Below are 17,981 nucleotides of genomic sequence, written 5' to 3'. Positions count from 1 at the left end.
AATACTTTGAAAAATTATATATATATTTTTTACGCATTAATTAGTTTTCCCGGGTACTGATGAGTCCACAAAACCCTCAAACGTATTCACCAAGCCTACAGCCCGTGATCTATATACAGCCTCTTGATTGGCGGCTGGTTTAAAGTGCATTGTTTATGAGTTTGGGCGACTCTCGTCGTGTGCAGAAAATATTCCACCTATGGTGGGGAGAAGGGAAAAAAGATAGAGAGACAACGTGAGGTTTTCTGAAGACAAAAAAATCCAGTCCGCGCTGTGACAGCTCCACTCCGCGTTTTGCGGCCATCTGTGCGGCTCAGTAAAATGGCTGTATCTAGCGGAGCCTCGTGTTGGTTGGGTTCGCTCCCTGCCTCTACCCGGGCTCAGTAACACAACTCCCACAACAATTTCTGTCGCTTTTTTTACGCATTGTATGGAGCCTCCATCATTTCTCTAACCCATTTACGGAACCGGAACCGGGAGGATGGAGGCCGGATTCGGTCCGGTATGAGGGGCGGGAATGCATCGGCAAAAGGATAAATGGTTCTAAACAATTATTTATATTCAATGCTAGCTTTTGATTGTGACTGACTCGCCGAGAGAGGGAGAGAGAGGTGGGGGGTATATCATGGCCGCTCAGGTCGCCAGCGCCGCCACTCTTAACACTAGTCCGCCGTCCGAACTCAAAAAGCCGGATCGAGACGCCAAGGACGAGTCGGGTCCGGGAGAGAAGCAGCCAGACAAAAAGCAACCGGGCTTGGACGGCGGATCGCCGGGAAGGGGGGATCTGCAGGACGGGGCCGACGGTGGAAATGTAGGGGGAGGAGGAGAACCTGAGATGAAGAACGGGAATGGGAACCCGCCCAGGGCTAACAATAATACCCAGAATGACTCTGCCGGACCGGAGGGAAATAACCACCCCGGTTTGGTGCATCACCACGGCGCGGCTTTTCCTCCACCTTCGTACGGATACAGTCAGCACTACGGTCGGGCCCCTTTTCATCAACATGGCGGACAACAAAGCCCTGGCATGGCAGCTGCTGCGGGTCCGGTCGTGCAGTCGAGCAACATGATGGACCCTTATCAACATAATTCACACGACCATGGCTTTTCAAACCACCAGTTCAACAATTATAACCCATTCCCGAACAGGACTCCGTATCCCAGCCAAGCGTACGCCATGAACTCCCCTCGCAGCGCCCAGGCGCCGACAGCTGGGGGGCAACCAGCTAAGCAGCAGCCACCAGCGGGAGGACCCACGGCAATGGCTGGATCTTACAGTAATCAGAGATATAACATTGGAAACCCTCAACCTACATCCACACCGACACTCAACAAGCTCCTAACCTCCCCCAGCTCAACGCGGGGATATCCAAACTATCCGTCTAGCGACTATAGTAGCCAAGAAGGAGCTAGCAAGGGACCAGCAGACATGGGCAGTAGCGGTCAGTATGGAGGGAGCAATCCGGCTTGGCAACAAAGGAGCCATCATCCATCGCCTATGAGCCCTGGAAGTGCTGGGCAGCCGTTAGCAAGAACCCAGGTAAAAGCCATTTTAACAGGAACAAGGCACGAGCTTTAGCACGTCTCCTTCCCTTCTCCTAGCTAGTTCACAACGTAGCAGGCCAGCCATTGTCTGATACTAGTTCGCAAAGACTCTAAAATGGCTGCCTCTTGTGTGTAATTTTTTTCTTTTCACCACACCATTAAATAAGAGTTGTTTTAACGTATTTATAAAGCTGGCTAGCAACAAAGAAGCGTCGCTCGAGGCGGATATAAGTTGTTGAAACGTTGTAAAGGACGGTTCAGGGGAAGCCAAGAAGGCCCGACTTTGAAAAGGGGGCGAAAATAGTCGCTGAAGAGCAACGGTTCGTTTTTTCTCTCATAGCTTTGCTTCTCCTTTTACGTGCTGAATTTACAATGAATTTTTGCTGCGAACACATCCGTGTGATGGTGCACAGCTACAGTAACGTGTTCTTATACGTGTGAGTTTGTGGCGGTTGCTCATACCTTCGTGTTTGTGTTGTTTTCTTGTGCGATAAACTGTATTTCGGTGGCCATGACGGAAGGAATGCGTTTCGTGTCGAGCGAGTCTCGCACAGTTGGTTAAAATGGCTCATGTTGGTCTTGTTTAAATTGCGTAAATATCACAGTTTGCTCGCTGGGGAAAGGTTAAACTGTTAGTTTGGGTCATATATTGATTAAAAAAGAATTTCCCCGTGCTGAAAAGCCGCTCGGCTTCCCCGCATGCACGCCGCCTGTAAACAATCATCCCTGCTTTTTATGAGTGACTTGAATGCAGTCAGCAGATTGCAGTTTGCACTGGGATTTGAATTGTGGAGGTAAAATCCTACTGTCAAAGCCAGGAGATAGTTGGTCTTGGGTTGACATGCTAGCTGAAATCTGATTGGCTCCTCATCCGCTGCTCATGGCCATTTATAATTACATGTGATGCAAGGCAACAGTTGCTGATAAGAGCACATAGCATTAACTCATCACAGGGTCACCAGAGATTTTATTTTTTTGCTGCTTCTCTCCTCCTCTAAGCTCCACTTCTTACTTGCAAAATAAATCCACGGTTGGAGCAGCTCGCACCTGAATGATGTGTGGATTTGTAGTTTTGCTCCCATCATTTGCTAATATTGACCAAAAATGCGAAATGTGTTGCTGTGGGCTCTGGGTGCAGCTTGTTACACCAAAAAGGGGTGTAAGTAGTTTGTTTTAGTGTTTGAATATACACCAGACACTATTAACACAGTAAAGTTCACATCATGGGTAAATGGGCTCTTATTTACTGATATACCATATTTTTTAAAATTCTCGAGCTAATGCAATAAACACATGGCTGTTTTTTGGTTGTTTTTTTAATACACACACAGTAGAATAAAAGACAAATTTGAGCTTTCCCCACGAGGGTGTGTGTGTGCGCATGTGTGTATGCGCTCTTTGCTGCTGTGTCTGGCGTGCCACACAAGTTTAACTGCAGAAAATTTCCCCCCAATCCTCCCCCGAAGCCAATCAGAAGGCAGTCCAGCATCTCTCACCCGCCAAGGGAGTTTCCTCTCTGTCTTATGCAGATTAGCCATGTGCTACTCTTATTCACTTGATTATCTTAGATGTGCAAAGGGTCGAGCTTTTTATTTTTGTTTATTATTTGGACAGAGGAGTTACCATTGAGTTGAGGATGCTCTTGTCGGCAAGGTGCGCTTGTGGGGATTCACCCAAAGTAGCTCATGGGTCTACATGTATTTGTTTAAGCAGATCATCTTGGGGTGCCTAATTTTTATCATGTGACACAGTTTTGATGGAGCGTGAGTAAAGATCCAGAATGTGACCTTTATTTCCAGCTTTTTTTTAAAAACTGAATGTGCCAGGTTATAGACTATGTACAGCTATACACAGTTTTTACTCTCCACAGCTGTTGTGAAGTTACTTCCTTCATTTCTTGTGTCATTCATCCAGAGCCAAACTGCCTTCAATGAAGGGTGGAAGGGGGGGCTACTTGGAACAGACTCAAAACAGCAGCACAGCTGGGATATGTTTAAGATTGGGCAGACTGCCCTCCATTCGAAAGTGTATATATATTCTGTTGACTTCCGAAACTATGGCAAAGCGAGGTGAAAAAAAATCAGGGTAATGACCGTGGGAAATAAGGTGGGGGGAAAAACACAGCTTGCCTGTTTGCTGGAGTTTCTTTTTCTTTTCTTTTTTCTTTTCAGGTATGGAAATGTAAGACTCTGCAGTCAAGTATTTTACAGCTGTAATAGTACAATTATCTGTGTGAGGACACTTGCTTGAAACTTGTAGGATTTGATGACTTGATTTCCTGTGTTGTGCTGTTATCATCTGATTTATTTTTTTATTTTTTTTATTTTGCTCTCTGTTCTTGCCATGTCCAGCCTCCTGGTTCCATGGACCCGATGGGAAAAATGAGGGGTCAGCCATATGGAACAAGCGGCCCATACAGTCAGCAGTCACAGCAAGGGCCTTCAGCCGGTCCACAACCAGGGCCTGGTTACCCTGGACAGGGTTATGCCCCGCCAGGTCCCCAGAGATATCCAGTGGGAATGCAAGGCCGGACCTCTGGAGGCATGGGGGCCATGCCGTATGGTCCACAGGTATTATCTTTCATTCTGGATCTTCAGTTCAGATCTCTCATTACTGTTGGTGTGTTTGAGGCCTTAGTGTGTTTGTATATTCTGTTTAGATGGGATCTTATGGCCAGCAGGGAGCAGGAGGCTATGGCTCTCAGGGCCAGGCACCCTATTATGGCCAACCAAGCCAGGCTCCTCACCCAAGTCAGCAACAAACCTCATATTCACAGCCTCCACCTGGACAACCCGGCGGCCAGTCACCATACCCAGGTCAACCCCATCCTCCTCAGACTTCTACTCCACACACCCAGGGAGGGCCACCTTATCAGCAGCCCCACATGCCCCCACAGTCCCAGGGGCCACTGCCAGGCCCATCCCAAGGGCCCCCACAGTCACAGCCCCCTTATTCTCAAGCTTCAGCCCCACAGTCTGGCCAGTCTCCCTACGCCCAGCAGCAGGGTCCTCCCAGTCAGGCCCAGCAGCAGCCCAACTCCCAGTCTAACCCTGGATCGCAAGGCCAGTCCAGCTACCCAGGATCAATACAGGGGCCCCAGCAGCCACCCTCACAGCAACAGCAATCACAGTCTCATCCACAGCAGCCACCAGGACACAGCCAGCACCCACAAGGGCAGCCTGCAGGTTACCCCCAGAACCCTCAACAGCAGCAAGCACAACAGTCACCTTATCAGCGCTTTCCTCCTCCTCCTCCGCAGGTACCAATCTCAGTCTTGGCTCATATTCATCTTGGTTAATGAGTTTTCTCTATGTGGTTCTGTATCTCTGGCAGTATACTTAAGCGCACGTTCTTTTGTTTATCAGGAGGTATCCCAGGACTCATTTCAGTCCAATGCGCCTCCATCCACTCAGCCTAAATCTGGTCCAGAGGACGGTCAAGGCCGCCCCTCCAGCCTTCCGGTCAGTTATGCTTCTTATAACACCGCCGGGGCATTGCTTTTTCACAGTTTTCCATCAGATATTTTTTCCTTGCCGCTTTATTATATTTATCATGCTAGTTTTCAAAAACACGGCAGTTTATGGCACATTGCATTTAAAATTCATTTCGTATTATTGATGATAATGTAAAAATTTTCCTTTGCTCTGGCTGCTGCGCGTGCTGCTGTTCTTCAGTTGTTGAGACACAGCTCCATGGCTGATGCTTTTTGGAAAAGGGTGCTGTGCAAATGAGACGAGAAATCTGACAATCGAGCACTTGCACAGATGAAATGGCTGAACCGAGACAATTCGAAAACATGTTTTCAGTCTGCTTCCATGCGTATTCTGTTTTTGTTTGGGCTGTGAAGGCAAATGGACCAAACCCACTGGTTTTTTTTTTTTTTGTTTGTTTTTTTAGTGCGAATTCAAAAGTTATGTAAAAAAAACACCTGTGATGGTTCTTGAACTGTTAAGACCGCTTTCTAATCGATGCATTTCCATCTAAAACTGAAAACATTTCAGTACTGGACCTTTTTTTGCGTGCAGTCCTCTTCTTTGCACACGATCGATTTCCAGCCTATAGTAACAACCTCTGGATGGTATTCCCGTTATTTCTTTTGAGCTCTTTTGTGCAACCAGAGAGCATTAAAGTGCACACTGACCTGCTGCCATTCAGCAGAATTTGATTTACCTTTGCGAGCCCTGATGATGCAGGATGACGTCACCTAAACGATGCAGTGAGTGAGTTACCAGTCTGAAAGACTTGATGTTATGCAGACTTGTCCTGTGTTAAAAAACAAAAACAAAAAAACTGTGAATACGAACCTGACTGTAACTAAAATGCAGCTCTCCGGTCATCCGTCCGGATCAAACTTCCAGGTTTGTAAATGCCCTTCATCTGAACTGAATCTTGGCTGTTTGTTTGTATATTGAAATCACATGGCAGAGCTGGCGCTGCACGCTGACTCGGCTTGCATCCTACAAACCTTGGTAACCATGACAACCCCCGGCACTAATGCGCACTCACTTTTTCTTTGAAAAAGATAAATAAGGACAAAGGCCTCCGGGTGTGTGTGTGTGTATTTGTATCTCTGCCACTCATGTCTTAACAGCAGAAGGATGAAATTGCAGCGTACTGATACTACAGCTAATGTACAAAGTAAACATTACAATACTGTAAACCAGAGGCTCCGTTGACTTGGCTTAAATAAGCATAGGGACACACATTGGATAACAATTAAACATGCTTGCAGGACGCAATGAAAATATTAGCGTAAAGAGAAATCACTTCAGTTCTTTATCAGCATTTAATCTAGTCTAAGCTTGCAGAGTGTCTGATATGTGCCTATATATGTGCCATACGTCACTGACTGAAAACACATTGCGCTGGAATCGATTTAAATAGCAGCACAGACCCATTACAGTCATTCGCCTCTAGATTCCTTAGTGCTCTTATTAAATTTTTGTGGGTTGTTTTGATTCTTTTTAGGACGCTGTAGGCCGGATGTGGCGGTATTTTGCCCAAAAGTTGAGAGGAATCAAGAGAAAGGAGCATCTGTGTCAAAATGCACAAACTGTCATATTTTTTTATTTTTGCCCTGCTAAATTTTCCTGTCTCTCTGCAGTGCAGTTCTTTTACTCCTTGTTCTTTCTTTTCTCCCTGTATGTGTTCTCAGGACCTGTCGGGGTCCATCGATGACCTGCCTACCGGTACAGAGGGCGCCCTGAGTCCCGGCGTGAGCACGTCAGGGGTGTCGAGTAGCCAGGGCGAGCAGAGCAACCCTGCTCAGTCGCCCTTCTCTCCTCACACATCTCCACACCTGCCAGGCATCCGAGGGCCTTCACCTTCCCCGGCCGGTTCCCCTGCCAGCGCCAGCACATCCCGCACAGGACCGCTGTCACCTGCCAACATGCCAGGTGGGCCTTCACAGTGAAATTGGGCATATGATTATTAGCGGGCTTCTTACATGTCTGATCGTGACAGCGATGCCAGATTACTGACCAGTGCTGCTTAAATTATTAGAGAAGCTGTTGGTTTTTGCATATTTTTGGGAGATTACATTTACCTTTTTGGTGAATTTTGTTTGAAACCCTCTTTGCCATTTTTGGAAATGTTTTCCAAGCCTCGCTGAAGCTATATGTCCTATATTTGGACCCGACAGTAAATGGAAACATTATCGATGGCCCGCAATTGCACATTTCCTCAAAACTCAGCCTGCTGTGTTTAGTTTCCTCGGACACCTCAGGATCTTTGCTGCACACTAAAATATTATTTTTGTTTGGTTGTTCACGAAGCATAAATGTGTGTGTGTGTGTGTGTGTGTGTGTGTGTGTGTGTGTGTGTGTGTGTGTGTGTGTGTGTGTGTTTGGCATGGTCTGCATATTTAGAATTGTGCACCTTCTAAAGTTTAGCCTGTAAATATGCTCTCTGCTGTTCTGTGAGGGCTGATTTTTGTCTCAGAGTTTGACAAATTTTTTGCTGAAAGTGTAAAGTCCCCCCCCCCCCCCCCCCCACCCCCCCCCCGTTAAGAGGTTGAATGGATTTATAACCTCAGAACTAGATCAGAAGGCTTTTCTGGGCCCATAATGGGCAACAAGCAGTGTAGAATCTTGAAGCAGTGGGAGACGTTTTTGTATTCTGTGGTTCGACCCAAATACATCAATGTTATTTTCTCTTACGATCCAGCTCTGAATCTCTGTGGTGGAAGAGGTGTTAATGCCATTTTTAAGAATGTCTAGTAGTGCAAAAGAGTTTTATAGTTTTATGCATCTTTAAGAATGGATATCACCCTTTGTCCTCAAATTGGAATAAACTTAGCAACTACTCGTTGCTCCTTCCCTGAGCTCTCACCAATTTAACTTAATTATTACTGTTTAGGGACCCAAATGCCTCCCAGACCGTCAAGTGTGCAGTCAGATGGGAGCCTACACCCTACAATGAGCCAGTCTCCTATGGCCCAGGACAGAGGTATGTTGCCATCTGAAGTCTGCTTTGAGATTAACATGTTGAGTGTTTGCCGTGGCATCTGAGCCTTTGTCTTTGTCTCTTTTAGGGTTTATGCAGAGAAACCCTCAGATGCCCCCTTATGGCTCCCCCCAGTCAGCCTCTGCACTGTCACCACGCCAGTCCTCTGGGGGACAGATGCACCCTGGGATGGGCCCATATCAGCAGAACAACTCTATGGGAGGCTACGGGCAGCAGGGAGGACAATATGGCCCTCAAGGTTTAAACTTTTGGATTGGGTTATCTTTAAGAGAGGCTTTTTTTTTTTTTTTTATTCTTTGAAATACTGCTAAGACAACTGTCTTCTAAAAATTGATTATATTAAGCCTAAATATTGCTTAATAAAGGCTTTCCACTCCATTTACAACCTGTCTAAAAAGTTTGCTGTTTACAATGTATCAGAAAATCCTTAGGAATATATCTCCCTGCCTCATGAATACCATGCTATCGCTGGTCCCTCCCTCTGACTGTGTTGCAGCTATTTATAGCTGTGAAGCAGAGAGTCAGCTGACGTAGCAGAGCCTCCTGTCAGTAGAGCTGAAACTGTGACAAAGGCTTGTTGCTCAGGCTGCATAGTGCACTCTCTCTCTCTCTGTACTAGCAGTCTGTAAGGAAAAGTCTGCCTCACGCACTCTTTAACAAAAGACTACTTTGAATTATAAAAACCAAGAAACTTCTGGGTGCTGCAGTGAGATTTTTGTTTTTTCAGAGTTCTGTTCAGTTGCAACCATGTGATTTACTTGAGCCTTTTTTTTTCCCCATCTTATCATTCCCATCTTAGGTTATCCTCGGCAACCTAGCTATGGCAACATGCCTAATGCCAGCTACCCTGGGACTGGCATGGGCTCAATAAATCCCATGGCAAGCCAGGGTGGAGGTCCTCCATATGCTGGCATGCCTCCAGGAAGGATGCCTCCTAATCAAATGGGGGCACGGCCCTATGGCCCCAACATGGGTCCCAATATGGGGCCTAGCATGGGTCCAAACATGCCTCCCAACATGGGCAATATGCCGCCCCAGGTGAGCTCAGGAATGTGTCCTCCACCAGGAATGAACAGAAAGCCCCCGGATCCCTCAGCCATGCAACACCCTGCCACAAACTCCATGCACAACAGGTTGGTTACCAGTGGATCCTCAACTACCTGCATTTATTCACCAGGCACAAGTCTGCTGGTTATCACTCATGTCTAAATATGAAGTAGCTGCACAGTGCCTCATCCCACTTGCACATAAGATGACATATTTCTCTCTCTCCAGGATGTCTGGGTACCCCAACATGTCTCCAGGCATGATGGGCTCTGGCCCGCCTTACGGCCCTCCAATGAACAGTATGCCTGGAATGATGAACACTCCAGGTGGATCACCCTACCCTATGGGGCCAAACATGGCCAATAACACAAGTGGTAAGTTGTACTGGCATAACCTCATAACTTAATGTTGTTCTTTTTTTTTCTGTTTGTTTTCTCTTACGTGGATGCTTCATAGCGAATTCATTCCCCACCATTGTTTCTAGGCATGGCCTCTAGTCCAGAAATGAACAATAAGATGAATAACAAGGTAGATGGGAGTGTGACGCCCAAGCCAGAATCCAAATCGAAGGTAACCCCTCTATTAAATATAATTACTATTTTTACAAGTCTTTTAAAATCTGTGCACCTCACCTCATGTCCTTTGTCATTTTGAAAATTGGTTTCTTCCTCCTCTCACACTAAACAGAAGTCCAACTCTTCCACCACAACCAGTGAAAAGATAACGCATCTGTACGACTTAGGACCAGAGCCAGAGAGGAAGATGTGGGTGGACCGTTATTTGGCCTTTATTGAAGAGAAGGCTATGGGCATGACCAACCTGCCTGCTGTAGGACGCAAACCTCTCGACCTCTTTCGGCTGTACATGTCTGTTAAAGAGATCGGAGGCATGATGCAGGTTAATATGGAAGTTTTAAACAACATGAATCCCAGAGTAAATGTTTTGCTTTGTCTTTGTTGAATCCTTTCCTAATATCCCTGTATTTTGTGTATGTGTGTGTATCTCAGGTGAATAAGAATAAGAAATGGCGTGATCTGGCCACTTCCTTGAATGTGGGTACATCCAGCAGTGCTGCTAGTTCTTTAAAGAAACAGTACATCCAGTGTCTGTATGCCTTTGAGTGCAAAATTGAGCGTGGTGAAGACCCCCCACCTGAGATCTTTACAGACAACAAAAAGAACCAAGCTGCTAAGGTCCAGCCCCCCTCTCCAGGTGAGAGCTGTGCTCATGTAACCTTTTCTGATGAGCGTACCTTTTCAATAATCAACCCCTTTGAACTTTAAAACTGACAAAAATGCCCGACTTGCTCTTTTGCAGTGTTATTAAAGCCATGTACCATATCTATCTGTTCCTCTCTTATTTCAAACTGAAGCGTCCCTCTGCTCCACAGCTGGGTCAGGCTCTCTGCAGGGTCCTCAGACTCCTCAGTCTACCAGCAGCTCCATGGCTGAGGGGGGAGACTTAAAACCCCCTACTCCGGCCTCTACTCCTCATGCCCAAATGCCGCCCGGGTCCAGGTGACTCTTGTTTAAGATTTTAACTGAAGAATCTTTGCTTTCAAGAGTCATTAACATTAGTTATACTAATCCTTCTTCCTTTTGCCTCTTTCCTAGGAGCAGCGTTAACCTGCAGGACCCCTTCTCTGACGGAAGCGATCCTGCATTTCCCCGGAAGAACATGACGCCCAACTCCAACTATCAGTCTGGCATGAACACGCCTGACATGCAAGGTCGAATGGGCCCGTACGAACCAAACAAAGACCCCTTTAGTAACATGCGGAAAGGTGGGCACACTGAATAGTGTTGTTAGTCTCAGCTAATTAACCAGTTACACATTTCTAAATGCTTTGTAACTCTAAATATATTTCCAGTTGGGGAGCAGTTTCTACCTGCTAACCAGGGTCCCAACAGTGGGATGGGTGATCAATCACAGCAGCCGCCACAACAACAACAACCACCACCACAACAACCGCAACAGCAGCAGCAGCAACCTCCATTCAACAGGGGACCGCCTGGGGCCATGGGCACAATGCCAATGGGGCCCAGACAGCAGTATCCTTATGGACCAGGCTACGACAGGAGGTAAGGCAGAATTTTAATGGTCCTTCAACACAGCTGGTAAAACCAAGTACTTTCATGATTAATCAAACCACAAATGTCCCCATTCACCTCAAAGAAATTGTCTAATGACTGAGTTGAATACATTTGATATTTAAGAAACTGGCTAGCTTCTTACACACTTAATTAAGCTCTTAGGTTATTTTAATGCTGCCGTTGATTCACATGTTCATATGGTGACAAGAATGAAATGTATCCCTAAAACAAGTGTAATACGAGTAAACACGAGACGTTGTAGTCTCCACGGGCAATCCTTTCCCCCCACGATTGTATTAGATTTTGAATTTTTTATTTTAAATTAGTGATACTGCACACTTGCATGGTGGGACCAATATTTTTTATTTATGCAGTAGCTACTTTGACAGTGACGGTAGTAGTTCATCTTCTGCCTGGAGAAACATTTTAGCGCTAATGTGGGTATACAGGTGTCATAACCTATTGTAGTAACAGCAAAACACTTTCCACCAGCAGTGTCTCACTTTCCTTCCCTGGGAATTTTCCTGGTTTGTTAGTTCTTGTATGTGGAGTACTGGCATTTTTGGATTACAGTGTTCCGTCTGAGCCTTTTTTAGTTGCTGTTGTCACTTTTGTTACCATTTTCCTATCAAACTGGATGTTTAAAGTAGGCTATTCAAGATATACTTCCTCACTGTTAGCAGTCATACACTGAGAGCCACTTATAAAATGTCTTGACCTTGTGCTTTGTAACATTTCCTATGAGTTTTTTCTTTTCTTTTTTGGATGATCTAGCATAATCTCTACGTGTATTGTTCCACTTTTCCCAGGTCGGAGCAAGGAATGGGCCCAGAAGGCAACATGGGATCTGGTGTTCCTCAGCCAAACCCGATGATGCCTGCCAACGCCGACACGGGGATGTATTCGCCAAATCGCTTCCCACCACAGCAGCCACGGTCAGTTCACAAAGCACTTCGTGGCTGGCAGCCTTTTAGATTTTCAAACTACTGTCAATTGGAAGTCATTCTTCATATATAACAAATCTACGGTTTTAGTAAAACTTGAATAACCTTCAACTCTTCAGTCTCGTTACAAAGCCAGTCCACAGCGTCATGAGACACTGTATTTTGATGTAACTTCTATATTTGTCATTTTGACAGCGGTATTGCTTCATTAATGTAAATTTTTTTTTCCATCTTTGAGTAAATATTCACTTGGCATTTACTGCTCTTTAGTTTAAGCTTTATCTTGTGTGAATATGAATGTTATACAGTTGCATTGATTTAAATGTATTTTGTCTTAATCCAACACAAATTCTCTGCTGGCTGGTATTTTTCACCAAGTAGTGAGCCATGCAGTTAACAAACACATGCTTGACATAATAATACAGTAAATGTTTTATAGAAAAATGGATCACGTTGAAGCACCAAAGAGGAGTATAAAGGATATTAAGTATAATGTAATTCACTGTGACACGATTAGAGGAATCTACAGCTAAATGCCCTTTGGGTGTGCATTCATCGACGTATGCTGACACATATCAGTGGGGCTTGTTGTAACTTGGTGAGAGATGCATAAGATTTTCATGGTCAAACTGAACAGGCACTTGTTTTTTTTTATTTTTTATTTTTGCAGGCATGATTCCTATGGTAATCAGTATCCTGGACAGGGAACGCCCCCTACTGGCTCTTACCCAAATCAGCAGCCTGGAATGTACACACAGCAACCGGTAAATGATCCATCTGCACTACACCAACTCCCAGTGTTCTTAGTGTGTATAGGTCAAACAATGTGAAGGTTATAACTTTTACTTGTGTATTTTTTTTTTTTTTTGTCCTTGATGGCGCTCCTGTCATTTTTTTACATTTTTGTGAATGACTTTATTCTTTTTGCAGTTTGCTTTAAATGGTAAATGATAAATGTGTCTGTCTGCACTTTTGTATTTTCTGTAGAGTTACAAGCGTCCAGGGGAAGGCGGTTACCCACCATCAAAACGTCACGAGACTGACTACAGTGGACCCTTCCCTGGCGGACAGCAGCCACCGCAGCAACCGCAACAGCAAGGAGGCGCCTCTGCACCCTCTTCAGGACAGCAGGAGCCATACAATCAGTACAGCAGCAGCGGGCCCTACCCTGGCGCCGATCGCCGTCCACCCGGCCCCAGCAGTCAGTTCCCGTTTCCCTTTGGTCGTGAACGGATGCAGGGGACAACTGGGCCCAATTCGCAACCTAACATGCCCCCTCAGATGATGCAGTCAGGCCCTCCTGAGGGTCCTCAGGGAGGCATGTGGCAGGGACCTCGAGATATGAACTATCAGAACTACCCCAGCCGACAGGGTGGCCCTGGGGGTCCTCCCCAGGGACCTGGTTACCCCGGCATGAACCGGGCAGAGGAGATGATGCCGTCAGAACAACGCATGAATCACGATGGCCAGTGGGGGGGTCAGATGGGCCCTCGGCAGCCTCCTTACGGTCCAGCCGGGCCTGGCACACCTATGCCTCGCTCGGTACAGTCCAACTACCAGCCCCCTCAGGGGGTGCAGAACCACATTCCACAGGTGCCGAGCCCAGCATCCATGCCCCGCCCCATAGAGAGCAGGACATCGCCTAGCAAGTCTCCCTTTATGCATGGAATGAAGATGCAGAAGGCTGGTCCCCCAGTGCCTGCATCCCACATAGTGCCCCCTCCAGTGCAGTCACCTCTAATAAGGCGAGACATGCCTTTTCCGCCAGGCTCTGTAGAAGCTACCCTTCCTGTCCTGAAGCCACGTCGAAAACTCACCATGAAAGATATTGGTATGAAAAGAAATTCTAGAACTTAAAAGCAGCTTATTACCCTTTATTGTTCACAGTACTGTTTAATACTGCAGCTGTCCTCAGTTGTAAGTTATTGATCAGAGAGTAGTGGTATTCATTAATTTCTCTATTTTTTTTTTCTTCTTGATTTTTCTCTTTTAGGAACCCCAGAGGCCTGGAGAGTTATGATGTCATTAAAGTCCGGTTTATTGGCTGAAAGCACGTGGGCCTTAGATACTATCAATATACTTCTCTATGACGACAATAGTATTTCCACCTTCGATCTCAACACGGTGAGATTCAGTATTGAGCCCTAATAATGTTTGTAGCAGTTTGCATGGTGATCATTTCTAATATTTTCCTTTATATTGTTTCTTCAGTTGCCTGGTCTATTAGAGTTGGTGGTTGAGTATTTCCGACGCTGCCTCATTGAAATCTTTGGCATCCTGCGGGAGTATGAGGTCGGCGACCCTGGCCAGAGAACACTACTTGATCCTGAGACCTTGAAACGAGACTGGAATGGCACAGAGGAAGAGGAACCACGGGTGGATGATATGGAACAAGAGGATGAAGATGACGATGAAGAGGAAGAACGAGAAACGGAGGGGTCATCTCATGTCAAAGAGGAGGAAGATCAAAAGCAGTGCTCTCAAGGTCAGGACGAGAAGAGCAAGGGTTCATCATCTGAGCAGACGGGCTCGTTGCACACCCCAACTGCCCACGAGAGACCCAAGCAGGCGAGCAAGTTTGACAAGTTTCCCCTGAAGTTGGTACGAAAGAAAGACCCATTTGCTGCAGCCCAGGCAAATAATCATGGCAAAATTCAAGAGTTTGACAGTGGCTTACTTCACTGGAGCGCAGGAGGGGGAGACTCAACAGAACACATCCAGACCCACTTTGAGCCACGAAAAGACTTCTTGGAACCACGCGAACGAATACCTGTGCCACCGGTTTTACTAAGGCGGAGAGTCCTAGAAGAAGAGATACGGGAAAATGGTTTGCCTGCCGAGGAGGAGAGAAGGAAGCCTCAAGACGAAGAAGAAATGCCAAAAGAGACCTCCTCTTCAGAAAGATCAGCAGTCTCAGAGAAGTCCAGCTCCTTGCTTGGCAGCGAGGAGGAGAGGAAGACAGATTGTGACTCCAAGACGGTTGAGAAAGGCTCGAAAAGTCACCTAGAGAATAATAGACCCATTCCCTCCTCTGGCAGTTTCTTTACCCAGCAGGCACAGCAGAACGGCACCATCCTGGAGGACGAGCCTCACAGTAAGGATGAGGGGCCGCTCGTTGCACTGACTAACTGGCAGGATTCTTTAGCCCGGCGCTGCATTTGCGTCTCAAATATTGTCCGCAGCCTCTCCTTCGTTCCAGGCAATGACCACGAGATGTCCAAGCATTCGGGGCTGCTGCTTATACTGGGTCGACTAATCCTGCTCCACCACCGGCACCCGGAGCGCAAACAGGCCCCGCTCACCTACGAAAAGGACGAGGATTCGGATGAGGGCATGGGCCAAAGGGACGAATGGTGGTGGGACTGCTTGGAGCTGCTGAGGGAGAACACACTGGTCACTTTGGCAAATATTTCAGGCCAGCTGGACCTCTCCATCTACTCCGAAAGCATCTGCTTGCCTCTGTTGGACGGCCTCCTTCACTGGGCTGTGTGCCCCTCAGCAGAAGCCCAGGACCCTTTCCCCACTCTGGGACCCCACGGTTCTTTGTCACCTCAGAGACTTGTCCTGGAAACGCTCAGTAAACTAAGCATCCAAGACAACAATGTGGACCTCATCTTGGCCACTCCACCATTCAGTCGGTTGGAGAAGCTTTATGGGAACCTGGTGCGGCTAATTGGAGACAGGAAGGTTGCGGTCTGTAGGGAGATGGCCGTAGTTCTACTAGCCAACCTGGCCCAGGGTGACACTCTGGCAGCCCGAGCAATCGCTGTTCAGAAGGGCAGCGTGGGCAACCTGCTGGGCTTTCTGGAGGACAGTCTGGCTGCCACACAGCTGCAACAGAGCCAGAGCTCTCTGCTACACCTACAAGGGATGCCCTTTGAACCCACAAGCCCGGACATGATGCGGCGAGCAGCCCGGGCCCTGCACGCCTTAGCTAAGGTGGAGGAGAACCACTCAGAGTTCACACTACACGAGTCCCGACTCCTCGACCTTTCAGTGTCTCCCCTCATGAACTCGCTGGTTTCTCATGTTATCTGTGATGTACTCTTTCTGATCGGCCAGTCATGACAGCTGGAGGGAGCCGTGGCTCCACTTCTTGGGGGTTTTGTCCCCAGTCCCCCTCCTTCCTGGTAACCTTGGCTTATGTGTGTGTAACAGGGCAAAGAAAGTTCAAGTGACTGTCTGTATTTTAATTTATGAAAATCCTTCAGATTCCATTTTCCGTGCCTCCCCATCCTGGGCCAGCCTCACTCGAGGAGACGGAGGGGCAGGGCGGGGGTTAATCACGGAGCGGTGGTGGATCTACAAAGCGGAGAGATGCCGACAAAGTGACACTACTTGCAAAGCAAATGCCCACTGGATGACACAGAGCAAAGCACCACGGTTGGGAGACTGTGCTGCACTCGGGTGGGGCGGGCAGGGGGGGAAAGTACTTTTTAATAAATAATAAATAGCTGAAAAAACAAAAACTGTAACCAAAGTTGCTGTCTCGTTTACAGTGAGTTTGGGAGACACAGTGTGCCCTAGCTCTCCCCTCGAGGGCACAATGAGTCTGTGACTGGTTGATGTTCAGAGGTGAAGCAGACTGATTAAGTGGCCTACTGGTTATAGTTGCTGTAGTTGGATTCTCACCAGTCAGCCCGACAGTAGACAAAGTGCTGTCAATAGACACCTTCACCGGGGAGGCCTGTGCAGTGTGCAGTAGATTGTAGGACATTTTCTGTACCGTACTGCTCTTGAGTGTAAGCATTCTGTAACACACGTTTCCACACAGAAGCTGGCGATGCAGCTCCTCAAGAGTTTCGAGGTCAATTTAGTTTGGTGTTAAAACAGAAAATGGCTTTCTTCCCCAAAGTATCAAGAACCTACAACACCCTTACCTCCTCTTATCCCTTGATTGTATGAATACCCTTATGAAAAGAAATCACCTCTTAGGACTGGTTTTCAACTTCAGATACAGCTTTGCTGTGGTGTATATATAATGTTGTACATTATACTTCCTTTCTGTGTCTGTCTCTCTCGCTCTCTCTCTGTGTCACTATTCTCACACTTGTTTATTGGCGCGGGACGGAGGCTGACGTGAGTTTGGTCCGTGACCTTCGGTCCTCTCCGATAAGACCCACATCTCTGGTCTCTTCACAGCTCCGTAGTATGGCAGACATGGCTCAGACCTGTTATCTCCTGGTACAATGAAAATAAACTAGATGAAGAACACGTTTGACAAATTTTCTCCAGTCATGGATTCTGCATATTTGTATTTCAGACTATGTAGCTAAGACATCGTGTAAATTCCTCCCTTTCCCTTTTTTGGCTCAATGAATATCATTTATTCAGTATGAAATCTTTATACTATATGTTCCACGTGGTAAGAATAAATGTACATTAAATCTTCGTAAGCTGTTTGATGGTTTTGTTCTTTTGCAATAACGACCTTCTTTTGGGGGGGGGGGGGATGAATGAATTCACACAGCACTGTTTAGAGATGTTCTTTAAACCACATGTTCAAGATTACCTGCTCAATAAATGCTTCACTTATATTTAAAGACTCCTAAAACTCCTTAAAAAGGTGTTACACTATGAATGTCAAACTCACTTTACATACACACAGCTCACTTTTATCTGAAGTGGGGAAGATGAGTTAAACATTTTGTCAGAAAGATTTTTACTAAACATTTAGTCTCTGGGATATCTTAATATGAGATTAAGACGTCACATCTCAGTTTTTCTACATGATGAATTTATACAATTACAAAAAGTTCTGGTAGCTCACTGTCCTGTATTCAGTTTTTGTTTAATCACAGAAAACTTTTTTTGTTTTTAAACTGAAATTTCTATAGTAGAGAGTGAAAAACAAGAACTTTTTGTTATCTAGTAACTATTTTCGTAT

General features: G+C 46.3%; 1 protein-coding gene across 3 annotated transcripts; it reads left to right on the top strand.

Moving 5' to 3' along the window:
• Window positions 1–272: 272 nt before the first annotated feature.
• On the top strand, window positions 273–17,490 carry arid1aa (AT-rich interaction domain 1Aa). 3 transcript variants are annotated; one of them, XM_026183746.1, is made up of 20 exons: window positions 273–1,540; window positions 3,897–4,115; window positions 4,205–4,804; window positions 4,911–5,006; window positions 6,701–6,941; window positions 7,903–7,992; window positions 8,078–8,248; window positions 8,810–9,143; window positions 9,286–9,431; window positions 9,542–9,627; window positions 9,745–9,954; window positions 10,065–10,269; window positions 10,448–10,574; window positions 10,671–10,840; window positions 10,928–11,138; window positions 11,960–12,085; window positions 12,765–12,858; window positions 13,082–13,925; window positions 14,088–14,218; window positions 14,306–17,490. In XM_026183746.1, the coding sequence occupies exons 1-20, from the start codon at window positions 626–628 to the stop codon at window positions 16,160–16,162; spliced, it is 6,873 nt and encodes a 2,290-aa protein (XP_026039531.1). In that variant the 5' UTR covers window positions 273–625; the 3' UTR covers window positions 16,163–17,490. The 3 variants fall into 3 exon arrangements, with proteins under 3 accessions (XP_026039531.1, XP_026039530.1, XP_026039533.1); XM_026183745.1 differs by having other exon boundaries at window positions 274–1,540; window positions 10,430–10,574; XM_026183748.1 differs by lacking the exon at window positions 273–1,540 and adding an exon at window positions 1,555–1,865 and having other exon boundaries at window positions 10,430–10,574.
• The last annotated feature ends 491 nt before the right edge of the window (window positions 17,491–17,981 follow it).

This window comes from Astatotilapia calliptera, chromosome 11, assembly GCF_900246225.1.
Source record: "Astatotilapia calliptera chromosome 11, fAstCal1.2, whole genome shotgun sequence".
Lineage (NCBI taxonomy): Eukaryota > Metazoa > Chordata > Actinopteri > Cichliformes > Cichlidae > Astatotilapia > Astatotilapia calliptera.
This window is presented reverse-complemented; position numbering and strand designations above follow the sequence as displayed.

What these genes read in the sequence shown, in the direction of transcription:
- arid1aa (XM_026183745.1), top strand. Translation starts at nt 626, where the DNA reads ATGGCCGCTCAGGTCGCCAGCGCCGCCACTCTTAACACTAGTCCGCCG. An exon ending in AGCCAGAATCCAAATCGAAG is followed by an intron (nt 9,628 to 9,744) that starts GTAACCCCTCTA and finishes CACACTAAACAG; the next exon opens with AAGTCCAACTCTTCCACCAC. An exon ending in CCACCTTCGATCTCAACACG is followed by an intron (nt 14,219 to 14,305) that starts GTGAGATTCAGT and finishes TTGTTTCTTCAG; the next exon opens with TTGCCTGGTCTATTAGAGTT.